This window comes from Poeciliopsis prolifica, unplaced genomic scaffold, assembly GCF_027474105.1.
Source record: "Poeciliopsis prolifica strain line A6 unplaced genomic scaffold, Auburn_PproV2 SCAFFOLD103, whole genome shotgun sequence".
Lineage (NCBI taxonomy): Eukaryota > Metazoa > Chordata > Actinopteri > Cyprinodontiformes > Poeciliidae > Poeciliopsis > Poeciliopsis prolifica.
In genome coordinates, this window is record NW_026562478.1 from 276,276 (window position 1) to 294,767 (window position 18,492).

At 40.7% G+C, this 18,492-nt stretch overlaps 1 protein-coding gene across 1 annotated transcript in view; it reads left to right on the plus strand.

Annotated features, from left to right (window-relative positions):
- The window catches only part of iqgap1 (IQ motif containing GTPase activating protein 1), a 48,771-nt gene that overhangs the window by 15,452 nt on the left and 14,827 nt on the right, over positions 1-18,492 (plus strand). Inside the window, exons 3-15 of the mRNA XM_055023550.1 lie at positions 3,965-4,121; positions 5,727-5,804; positions 6,099-6,175; positions 6,868-6,935; positions 7,299-7,412; positions 8,301-8,479; positions 8,650-8,737; positions 8,896-9,053; positions 9,197-9,281; positions 9,400-9,563; positions 10,497-10,657; positions 10,743-10,867; positions 11,644-11,807. Of these exons, the coding sequence (XP_054879525.1) occupies positions 3,965-4,121; positions 5,727-5,804; positions 6,099-6,175; positions 6,868-6,935; positions 7,299-7,412; positions 8,301-8,479; positions 8,650-8,737; positions 8,896-9,053; positions 9,197-9,281; positions 9,400-9,563; positions 10,497-10,657; positions 10,743-10,867; positions 11,644-11,807 (1,618 nt within the window). The remainder of the gene's footprint in view (positions 1-3,964; positions 4,122-5,726; positions 5,805-6,098; positions 6,176-6,867; positions 6,936-7,298; positions 7,413-8,300; positions 8,480-8,649; positions 8,738-8,895; positions 9,054-9,196; positions 9,282-9,399; positions 9,564-10,496; positions 10,658-10,742; positions 10,868-11,643; positions 11,808-18,492) is intronic.

Sequence of the window (18,492 nt, forward strand, 5' to 3'; positions counted from 1 at the left end):
TTTCTGGTGCAACAGTTTCAAAATGTTTCCCACACGTTGACAGTCTTTTTTGAAAACTGTTGCATCATATCTGTGAAAATCCCTGTTCATCTTTAAGAGAAAGATACAAGACGTTGTCTTTTTTTATTGCTCCTTTCTTTCTTTTTTTTTAATCAGTGAGTCAAATCTTTTGGGCCGCTCCCTTCAGCAGGACAACAATACTTTACAGTCATACAGAAACGGCTTGTGGTTTGTTAGCTTAGCCATAATTATCTGTTCACTATTTGACTGAAGCTGAAAGCTGCTCTCACTGAAACTTAGGGCACACAAAAAGTTTCTCAAATGTCTTTTATTTTTGTGTCATTTGTTTTAACTCCTGAATAAAGAGTTTCTGTAACATCCTGCAGGAACATTGTGGGCTTTGCTACAGAGTGTCAGTTTCCTGACAAGAAGTCAGAGCGTCTTCCTGTAGTGATGATGGTCAGAGGAAGACCTCTTCCTATGAGATTGACCTCTGACCTCTGGTTTGATTTCAGCTTCCTAACAGCAATCTGGATGCATGTTCCACATTTCCCTTATGCTACAAAATGTATGCGCTGTTTTCTTCTAGGATTCACAGAAATCAGTATCAGATTATTTCACAATTATTTTCAGAATATTTTCTATCTGAGAAAATAAAAATTTTCGGCATTAGCTTTTACTTAATATAAATTTACTTAATATAATCAGTTAATTAAATTTAGTTAATTAATTTAAATTAATTAATTGATTTCTAAAATGTACGTTTTCTCTTGTACTGTTCGGTTACACTCTTTTTAAATTTACACCAAAGGCCTAGAAAGTTTTAGATTAATTTCAGAAATTTTCTAGAAACTTCAGAGTTTGAAGTCAAATATTTGCTTAAAACAAAAACTCAGAAATTTTAAAATTATTCAAAGAATTTTTCCATAAAGAAGGCAATTAAATTTTAGTTTAAAAAGTTGAAAATTTATGAGAAATAAACAGAAATGTTGAGAATATCTCAGAATTTTTTGAGTTTTATTGAAAATGTTTTACTTCTTCTAGAAAATGTCTTGAGAATTTTTGGTGAAAATGTTTTTTTGTTTTTGTCTATAATGGCCCTAATACTTTCCATAATGTAGTCTTTCCATAAAATGAAGGGCTGTTTTTTCATAATATGTCATATTTAAAAAAAAAACACACATCAAAAAAAATAAACTGCATTAAATACCAGAAAATTGTGGGGATTTTTTTGATATTATTAAACTCCCAGAAGTCCTCAGAATCAACCGTCTTTTTTTGGCAGATTGTGTCTGTCATCGATTGTGTTACAATATTCTGCATTATTCTCTCCTCATTTCTGCCAAAACGTCATCGAATTATCAAGGCGATAATTAAAGGATCTTATTACGTTTTTATATTTCTGAACTGAACCACATAAGGAGCATTTCTTGGACTCTGTTAGAACCGTTTCTGTCCTGAAAGGGATGCATTCTCCGCCATCTTGTTTTAAAAAGGCTTCCGACCAGTGGTGCCCTCTGCTGGATGGCGTCCAAACTACAACTCAAAAAGGGTATATTATAGGTTGATCAATTGGAACTAATTTCAATCTAAGTTTTTATGACATTTCATTTACATTTTTTAAAGTAATTACGATCTTAAAGCCACATTTTACTATTTTAAGTTCAGAAATACCTTCAACTTTCTGATGCCATCAGAGATAAAGCACATCTTTCTTTCTTTTTAAACCTCACAGCTTTAAAATGTGTGGAATGAGTTGGAGCACTAACTTTAGACAGCTATACCTTCATTTTTTGGGTGATGATTAGGATTCCAGTCATTGCTTTCATATCTGTGGCTTTATTTTGAATTGCAAATATGCCTGCTGGAGTCAAAAACACAACTGTACATTTGTTTCCAGTGCTGTTTTCAGAAAGGCGTCCTGAAATCCCATTCAGAGCTGCAGATTTTGCTGGTTAAGTGGAGGGTGTGACCGTGTTTGTGCTTGGCTGGAAGCAGTGTGTAGCTTTGATAAAGAGAGTCATTACTTAGGAGCCTTTATGGAGCCTTTCTCTGCGCCAGCAGAGAGTGAAAGTGGGGGCTTGTTCCTGAGAGAACGGCCCCGCGCCTCGGTTTGGTCGCCCCGGCCTCAATGGCAGGCCTGTCTGAAAGCCCCCATGTCACGACTTCCTGAGAGGGAAGTTGTTTCAGCTGGTGTTAGCCGCCCGCCCTTACATTTGTTTGCAGACCAAGAGTCTTCAGGAAAAGCCAAGTGTTGGGAAACTCTCTGAAACTGAGGCTCCACGTTGAAAATAAGACACAGTTTGTACAGCTGCTTTAAAGCTGCAGTATGTAAATATTTTTTATGTTCTTGTTGAAACTACCTCTATGTTGTGGCAGTAAAATATGAGGTGGATAATCTGTTTAAAAAAAAAGACCCCCTCTGCTTTCTCTAAGTGCTAACTAGAAACAACCAATCAGAGCCAGGAGGCGGGTCTTAGCGCTGTCAATCACCACTCCTAACTGTGCAGCTTCCTCCTGACAGCATAGCCCTTAATGAATGCAAAGGCTAGTTAGCATGGCAGGTAAACAAATGTATTTAGTAGAAATGTATTATTATTATTATGACAGATTTTTAAAAGAAGCTAAAAGTGACTTCAGGAGTTCTGGGTTGAACATATTTAACGACAAAGGGTTTTAATTTACCTTAAATGCTAAATGTTTATATTTTTGTATGTTTTATGCTCAGTTACTGCTTTGAGTGTGTCATAATCTACAATTAATCGATTACTAAATTACTTGACGTAATCGATTTATCACAATTAATCGGATTAATCATTTAAGTCCTTTGGAAGTCAAAGTTCCTCTGGGACCTTCTAGTGTCCTGATAAAGGCAGATGAAAAGCGGCTCAGAGTTGTTGGTTAGTTTGGGGTGTGGTAAAACCCTCAGAAGCCCCTTTTTGTTCTGGCAGCTCTTGCAGCAGAGATGCGTGTGTGTGCATGCAGAGGGAGGCCGGCCTGACGGAGCGGAGGAATCTTTCCCAGGACGTAGGTAACCCTGCTGAGGCTGCAGCGGAGTGGGAGTGTTTTCTCAGCAGATTAAAGGAGAGGCTGTTTTTATTCCTTCTTTCTTTTAATGGGACTTCACTAATAAATCCGCTCTGTCACTGGGAAATTCCTCATGGAAATCCAGCTTTCCCAGTCAGAGCTGAGGTTTCGGCTCAAATCGTAAAAATCTATTGCGTGTAAATGCAGATTTTATTTTTCTATTTATTTATTTATAATAAAAACTTCTATTTATTATGTGCAATTGTAATTTTATTATTTATGATGATTAAAAATAGATTTTATTGTAAGTAATCATAGAAACTCTCCCAGTAAACATCCTGACTTTCTGTAGCTGCAGCAGGTTCATCAAAGCGGTTTTCTTGACCCAGACGCGATCGTTGCCGCTGGTGTCTGAATCCAGTCTTCCCAGTGAGGGAGCGCAGCGTCTCCTCGCTGGCCCAGGGCTGACTCAGCAGGAATGTGATTTCATAATATGACCTACAAGAAATGAAAAGTCATGCCTGAGGAATGCTGGGAGCTGACTGACTGCTGCAGGCGAGCGGTTCGCAGCACAGAGCTGGAATGATAAATGAAAATTCATTAATCATCAGACGATTCGCTGTTTTACGGACTTCATATTTTTAGCAATTGATTATTCTAATGAATAATCGATTAAACAGATCAAATAAATTGCACAAAGATACACATAAACAAATAATTAAACTAATTGTTTAAATGAGAAAAAAAAATTTTTTGTACATTTTTGTTTCACTTAATGGCCTTTTTCAGAGTCTGGATTCTCCAGTTAATGACAAATCAATTACTAAATGAGTTTATGGTTCACGTTTGTGCAGAATCAACCTTTAAGATCAGTTCCCCTCATTGCGGAGGAAGTTATCGCTGCTGTTGGGCGTCATGGTTTCTCTTCCCTCCGCAGGTGGATGGAGGCCTGTCTGGACGAGGAGCTGCCCCCGACCACGGAGCTGGAGGAGGGGCTGAGAAATGGCGTCTATCTGGCCAAACTGGGCAACTTCTTTGCCCCGCAGACGGTTTCCCTCAAGAAGATCTACGATCGCGAACAGACGCGCTACAAGGTGAGGGGGTTTAGACCTTTTCCACTGACACCAATTCGGATTTTCATTTGTTTTTTTTTTATTCTACATTCAATAAAACACAGTAAAGAAGGTTCAGAGGGTCATATAATGTAAGTTAGTTAAAGCTGGCAGAGGATATTAAATGTGGAAAAGTGATCATCTGTTGAAAGAAAAGTCACTCTGGTCAGATGAGAACAAATATGATATTAATGACTTAAAATCAGCTGCTTATCTTGCTGTCAGTCACATTTAGTTGCATTTAAATTGCGTTCATTTTTACTCATTTTCAACCAGATCAAGCTGAACAGAGCAGCAGTAACGCACATCATGCATCTGCTTAATGTGTGATTGCACAATGTGGCTCCTAAATTAATTTCTCTAAGGTGACAGAAGCCTCTTACTGGCCCCAGTAAATTAAATGATTGCAGTTAAATTGTGAATGATTCACCTGCTGCAGGCTGAACTCTTGTCTCATAACGTCTTCTGCGTCACATGGACAGGAACTGCTGATCCAGTTTGAGTTTAATTACACATCCAAAGGGGAATCGCTGCAGAAGATTTGGACTTTTCCCTCAGATTACTTCTCTGGGGGTTTTGATGTTGATCTGAAGGATGAATCTTCTCCTGCCAAACTTTCTGCTTCCACCAAAGTTTTGAAATCAGGGAAAATTTCTGCAATTGAAGTAGTCAGAAGAAAATATCTGCACTGAGAGTGTGAATCGTAATCTGTTAAAAATGACAGCTGGCCTTAAGATTTCTCCATCTCAGGAAAAAACAAAAAAACAAAAAAAAAACAACAATTTTTATTCCTTTTAGGTTTCTACTGCTTCTGAAAACAACCTGAGCGCTTTAAGAACCCCCAAAGAACACCAAGCTAGTTTTTGGAAATAAATAAATTGTTTCTTGGTACAGTTACCTAGCAACCCCAGCGGAGTTCCGGCTGTTACCTAGCAACCCCAGCAGAGTTCCGCCTGTTACCTAGCAACCCCAGCAGAGTTCCGCCTGTTACCTAGCAACCCCAGCAGAGTTCCGCCTGTTACCTAGCAACCCCAGCAGAGTTCCGCCTGTTACCTAGCAACCCCAGCAGAGTTCCGCTTGTTACCTAGCAACCCAAGCTGTATGCGCTGTACAATGGCTGCTGGAAAAGACAAGTGTTTTGTTGTTGACTTACCATCCAGAAACCACTTGCTGGATTCTTGTAGGTTGTGGAGGAGGCTCCACTTTTGCTTTTCAAAGATGTGCGGTTGTATAATCTGTTTGCAGCCATTTTCTTGTGTGAGGTCGTGGCCAGCAGCAGCTTATTTGGATTTAGTTTCAAAGAAGCATAATGTATCCACATTTTTCGCCTCAGTTTTCTGCAGCATCCAGTGAATCCAGTGAAATGCACAGATTTCTGTAGGAGTGCAACAAGGTGAAATGTGTAAAGGATTCATAACGTGAATCCTTTTGCCAGACGCTGTAGCTCACAGACCCATTTTCATGCGACGCGTGTTTTGCTGAATAAGGTTTCCTCTTACAGTTCGCGTCTCCAAAATGTAACTGTAGGTTTTCAAAAGACAGAAATGGTGTTTTCTTCGGTTCTCATATTGTGTTTCTCTCCTGCAGGCAACCGGCCTCCATTTCAGGCACACAGACAACGTCATCCAGTGGCTCAACGCCATGGCAGAAAAGGGACTGCCAAAGGTGAGCACAACTGTTTCAACGGAGTGGAGTTTTAAATGCTGATAATTGCTCCCAAAAATGTGTAAATCAGTAGCTAATATCACCAGAATATCTCTGATTGGTAACATTGAGGAAAATTGGGGCCATTGGTTCCCGTTTCCAGTAGAAAGGATGATTTTGACTCCAGAAGCAGTGAGTTTTGCCACTGGGTGTGTAAATGATCTTTAACGTTGTGTAATTCTCACTCTGAGCTCATCCTCTGCACACATGCTCCAACATGACGCCGGTTTTCTTACCTCACTGCTTTTGTTTCAGATCTTCTACCCAGAAACCACAGACATTTACGACCGAAAGAACATGCCGCGCTGCGTCTACTGTATCCACGCTCTCAGGTTGGTTCGCTGTCCGCCTGTTGGTCCACAGACATTTAAAAGCCAAACGCTGAAGTCAAACTCAGAGCTCTGCTTGGATTTGTCCTCCGTTTGGTTGAGTTAACTGGCTCTAGGCGTGCTGAAGTCAAACAGGCCGCTTGTTTATTAAAGATGGAGTCATTTTCTGGTTGCACTTCCATTCAGGCTTTGTTGGCCTGAAACCTGAACAATGCAGGTATTCAGAGGTGGAAGCCAAAACAAACATGCAAGCCAGACTGGGAAGATTGTGTATGGAAACACTGAGGATTTAACAGCTTTTAAAAGCATCCTGACCATCAGTAACAGTCAGTAATTGTGTTCTCTTTCTGCACATCACTGACTGTTTGTTGAGTTTTATACAGATCAGTGGAAAACATATTTTTGTTCATTTGTTTTGCTCAACAAACCTCACTTGGCATTTTCAAAATCACTAAAATGTTATCGCATTTTAGGCAATAAAATGTTTATTTTCTTATTTAAAAATGGAATTGAATTATCTATTTCCATCCATTAATGTATTTCTGATATTTTATAGAAACCTCTTAAGTAGTTTAGTGGAAAATTTGTGTTAATTTTGTATCTGATTAATGATGTTGCACATATTTTTCTTACACGTCTATCGTTTCTGTGTAAAATTGACCTCATACTGTATTTTTTTCCTATTATTTCAACAGTCTGTACTTGTTCAAGCTGGGTTTGGCTCCACAGATCCAGGATCTTTATGGAAAAGTAGCGTTCACGGGTAAGTGCAGGAGCCTCTGCCTCTATTTCCGTCAGGCTTTCTATTTTTAACCTGACCGTGTCATCGAAAGCATTACAGATGTTCCCTTGTTGTAAAGTTCAATTGAAAGTTTAAATACTGTGGAGTTGTTCACACTGTAAAGCCCTGAGAGAGGAGAACCAGGCAGGCAGAGCAGCTGGAAATGTGAAAGCCATTAGTAACAGTGAGAGCTTTTCCTGTCTGTGGCAGCTTCAGGAATCCGACTGTCAAACGTTGGCCAGGAACAGTTCGTCCCTGAAGTCTCCCTGCTTTTTTCCCACTGGTTTCGGTTTTTCCTCTGTTGTCCCTGAATGTGTTGCTTCTGCTCTGTGCCGTTTCCTGCAGAGGAGGAAATCAACAACATGAAGAACGAGCTGGCGAAGTATGGGATCCAGATGCCCGCCTTCAGCAAGATCGGAGGGATCCTGGCCAGTGAGCTGTCTGTGGACGAAGCTGCATGTGAGCCGACGTCAGCGGAGGGAGGGTCTGACGCTGCAAAAGCACCAAACCTTACCAAGACCGCGCTCCATTTCACTGCAATTATCTCAGCACACTTAAAATAAGACAAAACTAATGCTTGGGTAACTTTTCAGGAAGATACAGGAGTTTGTATTAATTCAATTGTTCCTTAGTAATGAGGTATTTGCAGTAGAAATTAAACAAATAAACTTGGTAAAATTTGTGTTTTTGCAGTGTGCAAGTGCTGCACAATGAAAACACAAAATCTTACCAAGTATTTTTGGTCTATTTTCTACTGCAAATATCTCAAAACTAACTCACGAGTAACTTTCAAGCACAATATAGAAGCTTAAGTCAATATGACTTAATAATTAATATATTTCACTTATGACCTGAGAAAAATATCTTGTTTTAAATTAATTAATCTGCCAGTGAAAGTAAAAGCTAGCACTTGTATTCTGTATAAAGGATTTCTTTACTTAAAGCAAGCTCCAATATTTTGCTTAAAAATTACTTGTAAGTTAATTTTGTCTTATTTGAAGTTTACTGATATATTTGCACCCAAACATATTTGGTAAGGTTTTGTGTTTTTGTATGGAGTCCAGCACTTTACAGTTATACACTGCAAAAAACAAAAATACAGCTGTGTTTTTTGTTTTTCTCTGAGCTGCTGCAGCTCACTAATAAACAACACAATACTGATTCAAACAGCCAGTGGAAAATAATGAATCGTCATTACAGTTCAGTGGGAGTCCAGTTGGGATTAAATGTGTTGATTAGACATTCAGAGCCGCTTTTTCTCTCCGTATCAACCACAGCAAAGCCGATGGCAACTTTAGTAAGAAATGAAACGGGTCGCCCTCTCTGACGCTGCTCCTCCGTCCTCAGTGCATGCCGCAGTGATCGCCATCAACGAGGCCATCGACCAGGGAGTCCCAGAGGGAACCCTGGCCGCCATGCAGAACCCCAACGCCATGCTGCTCAACCTGGACCCGGACTCGGCCCAGAAGTACCACGACACGCTCTACCAAGCCAAGGGGGAGAAGGTGGCCAGCTCACGAAAACGAGTAAGAATGGCAAGGCTGAAATCATAGCATCAACATCGTAGCTTATTGTAAGTGATAATCAACATACTTTAATCTGCATGATTAAAGTATGTTGGTTGGATCTAGCCCCACCTTCGAAGTAACAGTTTTTATTGCCTACAGCTAATAAAATGCTGTCGTTTGTGTCGCAGCAACTGGAGAACGCCGAAGCAGAGCGAGACATTTACGACGAGCTTCTGACTCAGGCAGAGATCCAGGGCAACGTCAACATGATCAACGGTAAGCAGGAATGAGACAGTTACCCTGAAAAAGTAACGTTCATCGGATTACAGATTACTGACCACGTGATTTGAAGAACTTTTGGAAGGAGCTGCATGCACAGGCTCGTGAATATGCCTTGCTTTTCCTGATGCATTGGCTGACCTTTGACCCTACAGTGAGCAACGCCCTGAGTGCGGCAGAGCAGGCTCTGGTTGGAGGAGACGAGGACAAGTTGTACGAGGCTCTGAAGGCCGTCGGAGTCCAGAACCTGCAGCCTGAGAACAAAGGCTGGTACCTGAAGCAGCTGCAGGGCGAGAGGGAGAACAAAGAGCAGGTACACACACACACACACACACACACACACACACACACACACACACACACACACACACACACACACACACACACACACACACACACATACACATAATCCCAGACTAGCTGTCCTGGCTCCTCATCATCGTTTCTCCATGCTAGGTGTCTCCTGGACAACCTCTGACGAAGGATGAGCTGCAGAGCGGCGTGGACGTGGCGAACGAGGTCGCCGCCGGATACCTGAAGAGTAAGAGCTGAACTGAACCGCATCAAACTGCGAAGCATCACGGTTATCACAGTCAAGATAGCGTAACTGACCTAAATGCATTAATTTTATTCCCGTTGTTAACTTCCTGCTGCTGCAGTGCTGAAAGCGGTGGAGCGCATCAACGCCGCCATCAGCGCGGGCGTCCCGGAGAAGACGGTGGAGGAGCTGATGAACCCGGACGCCCAGCTGCCCGAGGTTCACCCCGGCGCCGCCGACCTCTACCAGAAGGAGCTGGCCTGTCTGCAGCAGCAGAGCGCCGAGGTGACGCCACGCACCCGCAGCGGCCAAACGGCGGCGACATAAAAACCGCTGAGCTCAGCACAAACTGAGGCTTTAAAACATTCACTAGCATGACTCAGCAATTCTGACCTGAGAGGAACCTGCAGACATCAGTCAGCAGTTCTTCAGATGAATCCAGATTCCATCCTCCATCCATCCATCCATCCATCCATCCATCCATCCATCCATCCATCCATCCATCCATCCATCCATCCATCATCCATCCATCCATCCATCCATCCATCCATCCATCCATCATCCATCCATCCATCATCCATCCATCCATCCATCCATCCATCCATCCATCCATCCATCCATCATCCATCCAGTCATCCATCCATCCATCCATCCATCCATCCATCCATCATCCATCCATCCATCCATCCATCCATCCATCCATCCATCCATCATCCATCCATCCATCCATCCATCATCCATCCATCCATCATCCATCCATCCATCCATCCATCCATCCCATCCATCCATCATCCATCCATCCATCCATCCATCCATCCATCCATCCATCATCCATCCAGTCATCCATCCATCCATCCATCCATCCATCCATCATCCATCCATTCATCCATCCATCCATCCATCCATCCATCCATCCATCCATCCATCCATCCATCATCCATCCATCCATCCATCCATCCATTCATCCATCCATCATCCATCCATCCATCCATCCATCCATCCATCCATCCATCCATCCATCCATCCATCCCATCCATCCATCATCCATCCATCCATCCATCCATCCATCCATCCATTCATCCATCCATCATCCATCCATCATCCATCCATCCATCCATCCAGCCATCCATCCAACATTTATAAATTTCTCAAACTGTAACATATTTCCAGTGATGACATCATCAGTCATGTGACTTCTCGCCACGTCCCGCCCTGCAGGGCTCCCTGACCCACCCTGAGCTGCTGGTTGCCGTGGAGATGCTGTCCGCCGTGGTTCTGATGAACGAAGCGTTGGAGGTGGGCGACCGGGCCGCCCTGTGGAGGCAGCTGGCCAGCTCCGTCACCGGGCTCAGCAACGTGGAGGACGAGTATGCGCAGAGGTCAGGGTCAAAGGTCACACACCCGAGTCGTTTCCAATCAGATGTCTGTGGAAGGATGACGTGTTTTGTTTTCTCTGCCGATCAGGTACATGGACGAGCTGATGCGCCTGAAAGCTGCAGCCAAAGAGGAGGGGAGCAAATACCTGACCTGGAACGACATCCAGGCCTGCATCGACCAGGTCAACCTGGCCGTGCAGGAGGAGCACGAACGTAAGACTCGCACCAGAAAAACTTAGACTAGGCCTCTAACTGGTCAGCCAAACTACCCTAAGGTGACCTATTATGACCCCTTTAACAGGTTAGGATGGTCCAAACGTTTTGCATCAAGGGCCCAAATTATCCAGCCAAAAACATAAAAATCTAAAATGGAGAAAATAAAGGGTTTTTTTTTACGTTTTTTTTTCACATTGCAGGGATCAAAAGCTTGGAAAGGATTTTGCATGTTAGCTGTATTAGCATTTTCTGGGGTCGATTGAAGAAATTTATTCTCTGTGTCAGAACAGCTTTTGAGTCATTTTCTTTCAAAACCTTTTTTATATTTAGCCAAGATTAATGAATCAAATAGGAGCTGATTTCCTTGCAGCAAAGTCGACTTTTCAGGATAAACTTTCTGCTTATTATAAAAGACAAATTAACATTTTTCACTGGAAATGACAAATAAAAGTCTGGCCAGGTCAAATTTGCATAATTCTTGAATGATAGTCAAGAGTCATTGATTTTGTTCGGTGGGGCCAAACAAAATCAGTCCAAGTTCCTCTGATGGCCCCCGGGCCGCCTTTTGGACACCACTCATCTATAATCTGCACCAAACATATTCATTACATTTTTTTTTTCTTGCACAAAATCATTTTCAGTGTTGATGTTGGTGAAATGATCCACCAGTGGAACAAACATCAAATACAATATGTCCCCTTTAAAAACCATCAACAAGCTGATGAGGATAAATAACGAGGGTTAATCCGCTCAGCTGTTTTTCGTCCATGCAGGAATCGCTGCCATTGGACAGATCAACGAGGCGCTGGACGAGGGCGACCCCATGAAGACCCTGGACATGCTGCAGAACCCCTCCGCCAAGCTCACAGATGTGGACCCGTCCATCGCTCAGCACTACCATGACAAGCTGCTGGAGGCCCGCAGGGAAAAGGCTCATGTAAGTCAGACAAGCATCCTGCAGATGGCAGGAAGAGGCGCCGCCCTCCGCCAAGCCTCTCGCCTCTCCAACTACATTCACTTCACCTCTGGTCCACTGCAAATATCTCAGAAAAATACTCAACTGGAAGTATTACTTCCAGTAGCAGATTATTTTACTTATAACATAGAAAAATATTTTAAGTGAAATAGTAGGGTTAGGGAGCCACTGCATTTAGTAATATTTCATCAATATTAAGGAATTTGTTTGTAAAAAGCTCCTATATCTTCCTGAAAAGTCTTTTTCCAAGTGTACTGGACATATTTGCTCTATAAATTGCATTTTGGTGCTTTTTCAAAGCTGATGTAAAATCATACCAATTATTTTTGTCTCGTTGTTTATTTTTGCAGTCTATGCACAGAATACCAGCTTTTTAAACTGACTCGGTTGGAAAATAGTGTTTTGGTTTTCCTACCTCATAGATTTTTGTGGCTTAGTTTGCTTTTCATGCTACATTTTGATTAAAATCTGCAGAGATAAATATTGTGATGCAACAAATTCATGTTCCTCCCTGCTTCCTATAAACTGTGAATGTTATCACTTTGGGAGCCATGATTTGTATCCAGAGTTGTGTAATAACTGGTTACATTTACTCGAGTAACCTTTTGGAAAAAATGCACTTTTTTACTTGAGTAAAAGTGGAGTTGAAGTGAGTAGAAGTGTCTGGCTTTGGCATCCCAGCTATAGAGAAAATACTTTCCATGAGAATTTGGAGCTCTGTCTCAGGAGAAATATGTTTTCTGTTGCACGGTCAATCATATTAACAGCTGGGTTTTGAAACTGGTAGCTGAGATGATGCAGGAAGCTTCAGTTTCCACCACCTGCACATGTTTGCATTTTTGTGCAGCCTGCATGGAGTCATGTTACAAACCTGCAAATCTTTTCTGCACCTTCTACCCAAACAGCAGCAAACCGTGAGGAATTTTGTTGCTTTTGTGCCGGTCTGATGTTGCAGCTTTGTTTTCTTTTTTTGAATCAGGATCCACGAGCTGCTTCTTCTGTCTTTTGTTTAACAAAATGTCCCTGAAGCAGGCTGACTCTGAGCTGAACCACCTCACAGGTGTAAATGGGTCAGACAAAAGGGTTTCTGATTGTAATTGTTGGTTTCAGTCAGATAAGAAAACTAAAAAATACATGGTGATTTTCTCTGAATGCAGCCAGTGATGTGCTTTTAGTTGAAAAACATGAGTCACTGCCTCCAATTGTACTTAATTTGTCAAAAAGACAGAGAATGTTTCAATTTCTTTAGTTAAATCTGTACAAAAATTCCCAAATAATTTGACAGTCATAAAATGACAACAGTAGACACCGATAATTCAAAATGCGCTACACAAACATGGTATGTCATGAAAGCGGGTGCTAAACCGCTAACTTTGATTCAAATCATATTTGAATTACTGCACTCCTCTGACATACTCACTTAGGTATTGTATTTACATTTCTATCTCTTCTGCTTTATTTTATTTCTTGTTTTAAATAAAGTCAATGGGAAATGGAGCTGCTGCGTAAACCGCCTTCAAAATAAGAGCATAAATACAAACATGAAGAGTCCTCAACAGTCAATATCCAAAACTTCAACAAAGCTGTTGAACTTTGTTCGGCTGAAAGTTTTCACAAAAAGCTCGTAACTATAATTAAACTAACTTTCTGATTGCTTCCCTGCTCAGGTTTCCTCCAGCTTCACCAGTTTTTCTTCGTCATTTGCTTCTTTGTGAGCTTCAGGTTTTCTTAGTGAGCTTTATGCAAACAGCTCATGCAAACTGCCAGACTGCAGTTACTTTATTTTCCTGCTGCTCACATTTTAACGCTGACACAACTCTATTTGAATTTGAACTCAGGTCGGGTGTGCAGATGATGTTAAATCATGCAGCTCTGCGACATTCAGCGTTTCTCTTACATCTTCTGCTCAAATGCTGCTTTGTTGCAGAGTTTGTGTTAGTTACACACAAAAAAAACACAAAATCTTAAATATTTTTGGTCTATTTTTTAGTGCAAATGTCTCAGTACACTTAAAATAAAACAGATTAGTAGTCAGACAAGTACAAGTAAAAGAAAACACTGGCAGATTATTTAATTTCCAGCATAATTAATAAAATAATAAATCTGCCAATGAAACTGGAACTTTTTAATCAACAATAAAATAAGATCCTGTATCTTACTGAAAAGTTAATCCTAATTTAGTTTTGACTTATTTCAAGAATTTACATTAAAATATTTACATTAAAAACTAGACCAAAATGCTTGGTAAGATTTTGTTTTTGTTTTGCATTGTGGATATTTTTGACTAGTTTGCATTAGTGATTAGGATTACAACTTATTATGTTCATCAATTATTTGACAATCAATTAATCAGATAAAATCAAATTGGCGCATTCTGCAGATTTTTATTTAGCCACCCAAGCTTTTTTTTACACATTAGATATGTATAAAATAATGGAAATAAACACATAATTTAATAAGTTTAATAACATTCCTTTTACTATGATTAAAATAATAACTGTATTTCTTAAACTGCAACAGTTTAGGAAACTGTTGTGATTGTTAACCAAAGCATTGCTTTAGGAAATGCAACAAAGGATGGATGTGCAGTTAAAAATAATTCTGACTACTAATCTGTTTTATTTTTGGATTAATAATTTGATAGCAAAAGGTAAAAACTAAAACTGCCACTTGATGAAAGACAAAGAAACTTTTTAATCAACTCAAAGTGTTTAGATTTCTGCAGACTTTTGGGTTAATGACTGATCAGCAAACGGCTGTTTATCGAGTCTGTAGACTCCAATTAATCACAATGAAGTCGATTAATTGTTCCTGCCTTATTGGACAGAACTTTGGAAGTGCTGATGTACTGTGACTGCATTCACTGGTGAAGGTGGAAATGTGCAGATGACTCCATGTGACTCAGGCCTGCAGCAGACGCTGATGTCATGGTGTTGTCACTCTCCAGGCCCCTGTACTTCCTGTCCCGTATCCATACAGGATGTGCAACTGTGGCTCAGCAGCCGCTCCTCCTCGGCTTGTGAATCTTGAGACACACCAGACCGTCTGCCTGGAGAGCACCTCTCCCTGCTTTCCCCGACTCATTTGCCTGGGTTATCATAGAAAGTGTGGTTCTTTCATGCAGAGTGTGCACACGGCACATTTGTGTGACGTTGCGAGCAGAAGCTCCTTATTTGGGCCGTTTTGTTGATCGTAGGGAGGGGAAGCCGAGAACGAGCTGCAGATAAGCATGCAGGTGTTTGTTGCAGCTTCACTTTTGGTCCGTAGTTTGTGTTAAAACGGAGCCGCCGCCCATTTTGTTGTGTATGTAATCATAATGAGTCATACAGCCTGGAGGGTTCTTTACACTTTTATGGCATTAAACTTCAATGTTTTACTGGGATTTTATGTGATTAATCACCTCAAAGTAGTTAATATTTTACGCTTTGAGGGAATACCTTAAAGTTACTGAGGATCTGTAGAAATCAATGCCAACCTGCATTTAGGTTGTTGTAGTATTTTAATGCCGCTTTCACATAAACCATGCATTGTGTCTCTGGTTGTGTTAATTGTGTTAAATCAATAACTGTGTATCACAATCATCCTGTGATATTTCAGTTTTTCTTTTTTAATACATTTGCAAAAATTTCTACATTCCTGTCAAGGTGGGATTAAACTTTTCTGCACTCCTACAGACACAAAGTACACAACAAAATGTGTTTAGGGGCTAAAAACGTGGCTTTAGCATGACATGTTTGTGTAGATTTTTTGGGGGAAACTATAAATGGTTCCACAGAGTTGGTAAGGAACAACATGAATCTGTTTTTCCTGCTGATTTCACATGACGAGGAAATAACAAGCAGGCCCTCTGCTGTTTTACTCCTTAAAAGGACAGAAAGCTGAATGCTACATGGGCACACACACCGATCCCTGAGCTGAAGACTGAGTTGGTGATTACAGCAGCTTCCTGTCATTTTTCTGATGAGGTATTCCCCAGGCGAGAGACACAGAGAGAGAGCGCGGGATCATCGGGAGGATGAGCCTCGTGGCTGAGATGAAGTGAAACTGGAAGTTGGAGTTTGCAGCTGATCTGCGTTCAGGAGATCTGGAGAAACAAAGGAGCGAGTGTGTGCGTTTCGCTTTGGTCTCATTAGCTCTGCAGTCTTTGAGCTGCTGGTTAGCGAGGCGGGAAACAGAAGTTCGCTCAGCGCTGCGGGCTGCGTCTTCACAACCAGCAGGAAGTCCAGCCCAGAATCCACTGAATAACTCAATCATGTTTGATTATTATCACGTTATTTTGCTGCAGCAGCAAAGCAACCAAAAATAGAAAGACTTGGCGAACACTCAGGTTTTAAATGAATCCTTTACTGGAAATAAACCAGTAATAAACCTTTTATTCAGTATGGAAGGCATCAGAATATGATTGTTTTTGCAGAATTACAGATAAAGCAGTGACTGTTCTTGCAGTATATTGGTTTATTTATTGGTTTGTTTAAGGCAGGAGAAGCTCCTGGCTCTGTTATAAACATGCCTATCATGAACATGAAGGAGTTTTCATAAATGTTTCATTCAAATTCAAAAGCATCTTATTGATCCCAAAAGGAAATAACTCTTATTAATTCAGATTCTTGAAGTGTTATTATAGATGTGGATGGCTGTTGGCAGAGGGAAGGCCTCTTGTAGCAGTCTGTATTACGGCGACTCTGAAGAGGCCTCTGACTGAAGACGGTCTCCTGAAGACGATGGTCAGGGTTGACCATCATTTTCTTGGTTTACGACTGAAGTCATGAAATACTCAAACTTTTAATTGACACTTTTAATGGCCTTTTAATGCAACTTTGCATTAAAAGTGGAATTATTTATTTTAAGTAAATCATACTTTAATATTGATGAAACAATATTTGTTCCACTGGCAGATTTTTCCTCATAACATGGGAAAATGTCTTGAGCGAAATAACTTTGCAGTGGAACTAATACTTTTCATCAACATTAAGGAATTATTTACTTTAAACAACATCCTGTATTTTGCTAAAAAGTTACTTTTAAGTTAGTTTTTCAAGTGTATTAAGATAATTGACTGGAAGCCAGACCAAAGTTACTGGCAAGATTTTGCTACATAGTGTAGACACTGAAAGATTTGCATTTCTTTTAACTTGTCCAGAAAAAGATCTTCAATCAGTGTTGACCTCAATAAACTTATTTACCTCAACTTCTCCGATTGCTGTAACTGAGAAGATAAAAAAAAAAAAAATCCCACGCAATGTTCTAGAGGCAGATTCTAAGGAAGTGAGACGAAGTGCAGAATAAAATGTTAGATAGTTGAACTATGCACCTCTAGAAAACTCAACCGCCCCAGCTCTCACTTCCTCTATTTCCATGATGCAGTCATAAAGTTTAAGCTGCATGGTCTTCCTCCTCCTCCTCCTCCTCCAGCAGCCAGGCCCCTGCCTGCTCCGGCGCCACACCCTGTCCACCGCCTCCCCCAATCTACAAATCAAACACACAAACACTAATCTGCACTCAGGTTTGTTTACTACTTTCTGTGCACGCTTCTACAGATGTTATCCAGCGACACGCCCCGTTTTTTTCCCCTTTTGCTTGAGACATGAAGATCAGGTGTCAGTTTTGCCCACACTTCCAATTCTTCTTCTTCTTCTTCTACCCCCCTCCTTCCATGTTCCCTGAGGGCTGCAACCCGAGAAGCTAGAAAGCAACTTTTAGGTAGAACGAGTGCCATCTGGTGGCGGGTTGGCACCACTGCAGCGGAAGATAAGCGTGCGGGTTCTGATGAATGAAATAGGAAACAAAATAAATACACAGTATTTGCTTTTAGTCTGGGTTCTTTTAGAAAGTAAATACCAAAATGTAAAAATGTAATGGGAAAAAATTAGATATCAAGCCATCAAGTTTTCATTCATGTTTGCAAACATTTGTGCACAACCGCTGCAGAAGCAACAAATTGTAAAAATTTGCACTTGTATTGATACTGCCTCTTTTCTTATTTTATTTCATTCTATAATATTGTTTTTATACTTGTACAGTTAATCCAGATGTTTTTGTGACATGCACAACATCTTAACAAGTATTTTGGTCTAGTTTCCAGTGCAAATATCTGGGAACGCTTGAAATAAGACAAATCAACCTACAAGTAAGTTTAGAAAGAAACTGGAACGTGATTTAATCCATAGATATTTAATATTGATGGAAAAAGTTTTAGTTCCTCTGGCAGATTATTTCACTTCAAACAAAACATTTTCCATGATACAAGTTAAATAATCTGCCAGTGGAACTAGAACTTGTTCATCAATATTGAGGAATAATTTCCCTAAAAGAAACTCCGATATCTCACTGAAAAGTTGCTTCTAAGTTTCATTTCAAAGATTTTTACTGGAAATGAGACCAAAAATACTCGGTAAGATTTTGTTACATGTAATATGAATAGTAACTTTGTTCTGTAGTGTATTGTGGCATGACAATGAAGTGAGTCTGACTCTCTTACAGCGTTTCAGTTTGAACTTTGACTAGGCCATTGCTGCATCTTGATTAATGTCCTTGATTTTTAGCCACTTTGTTGAAGACTGAAGTGGTTTGATCATGGACTGGTTGCTGACCCCGTTTGGACCAGGCTGGCTTGTGGCTTTACGTTTCACTCTAGAAAGCTTCATCT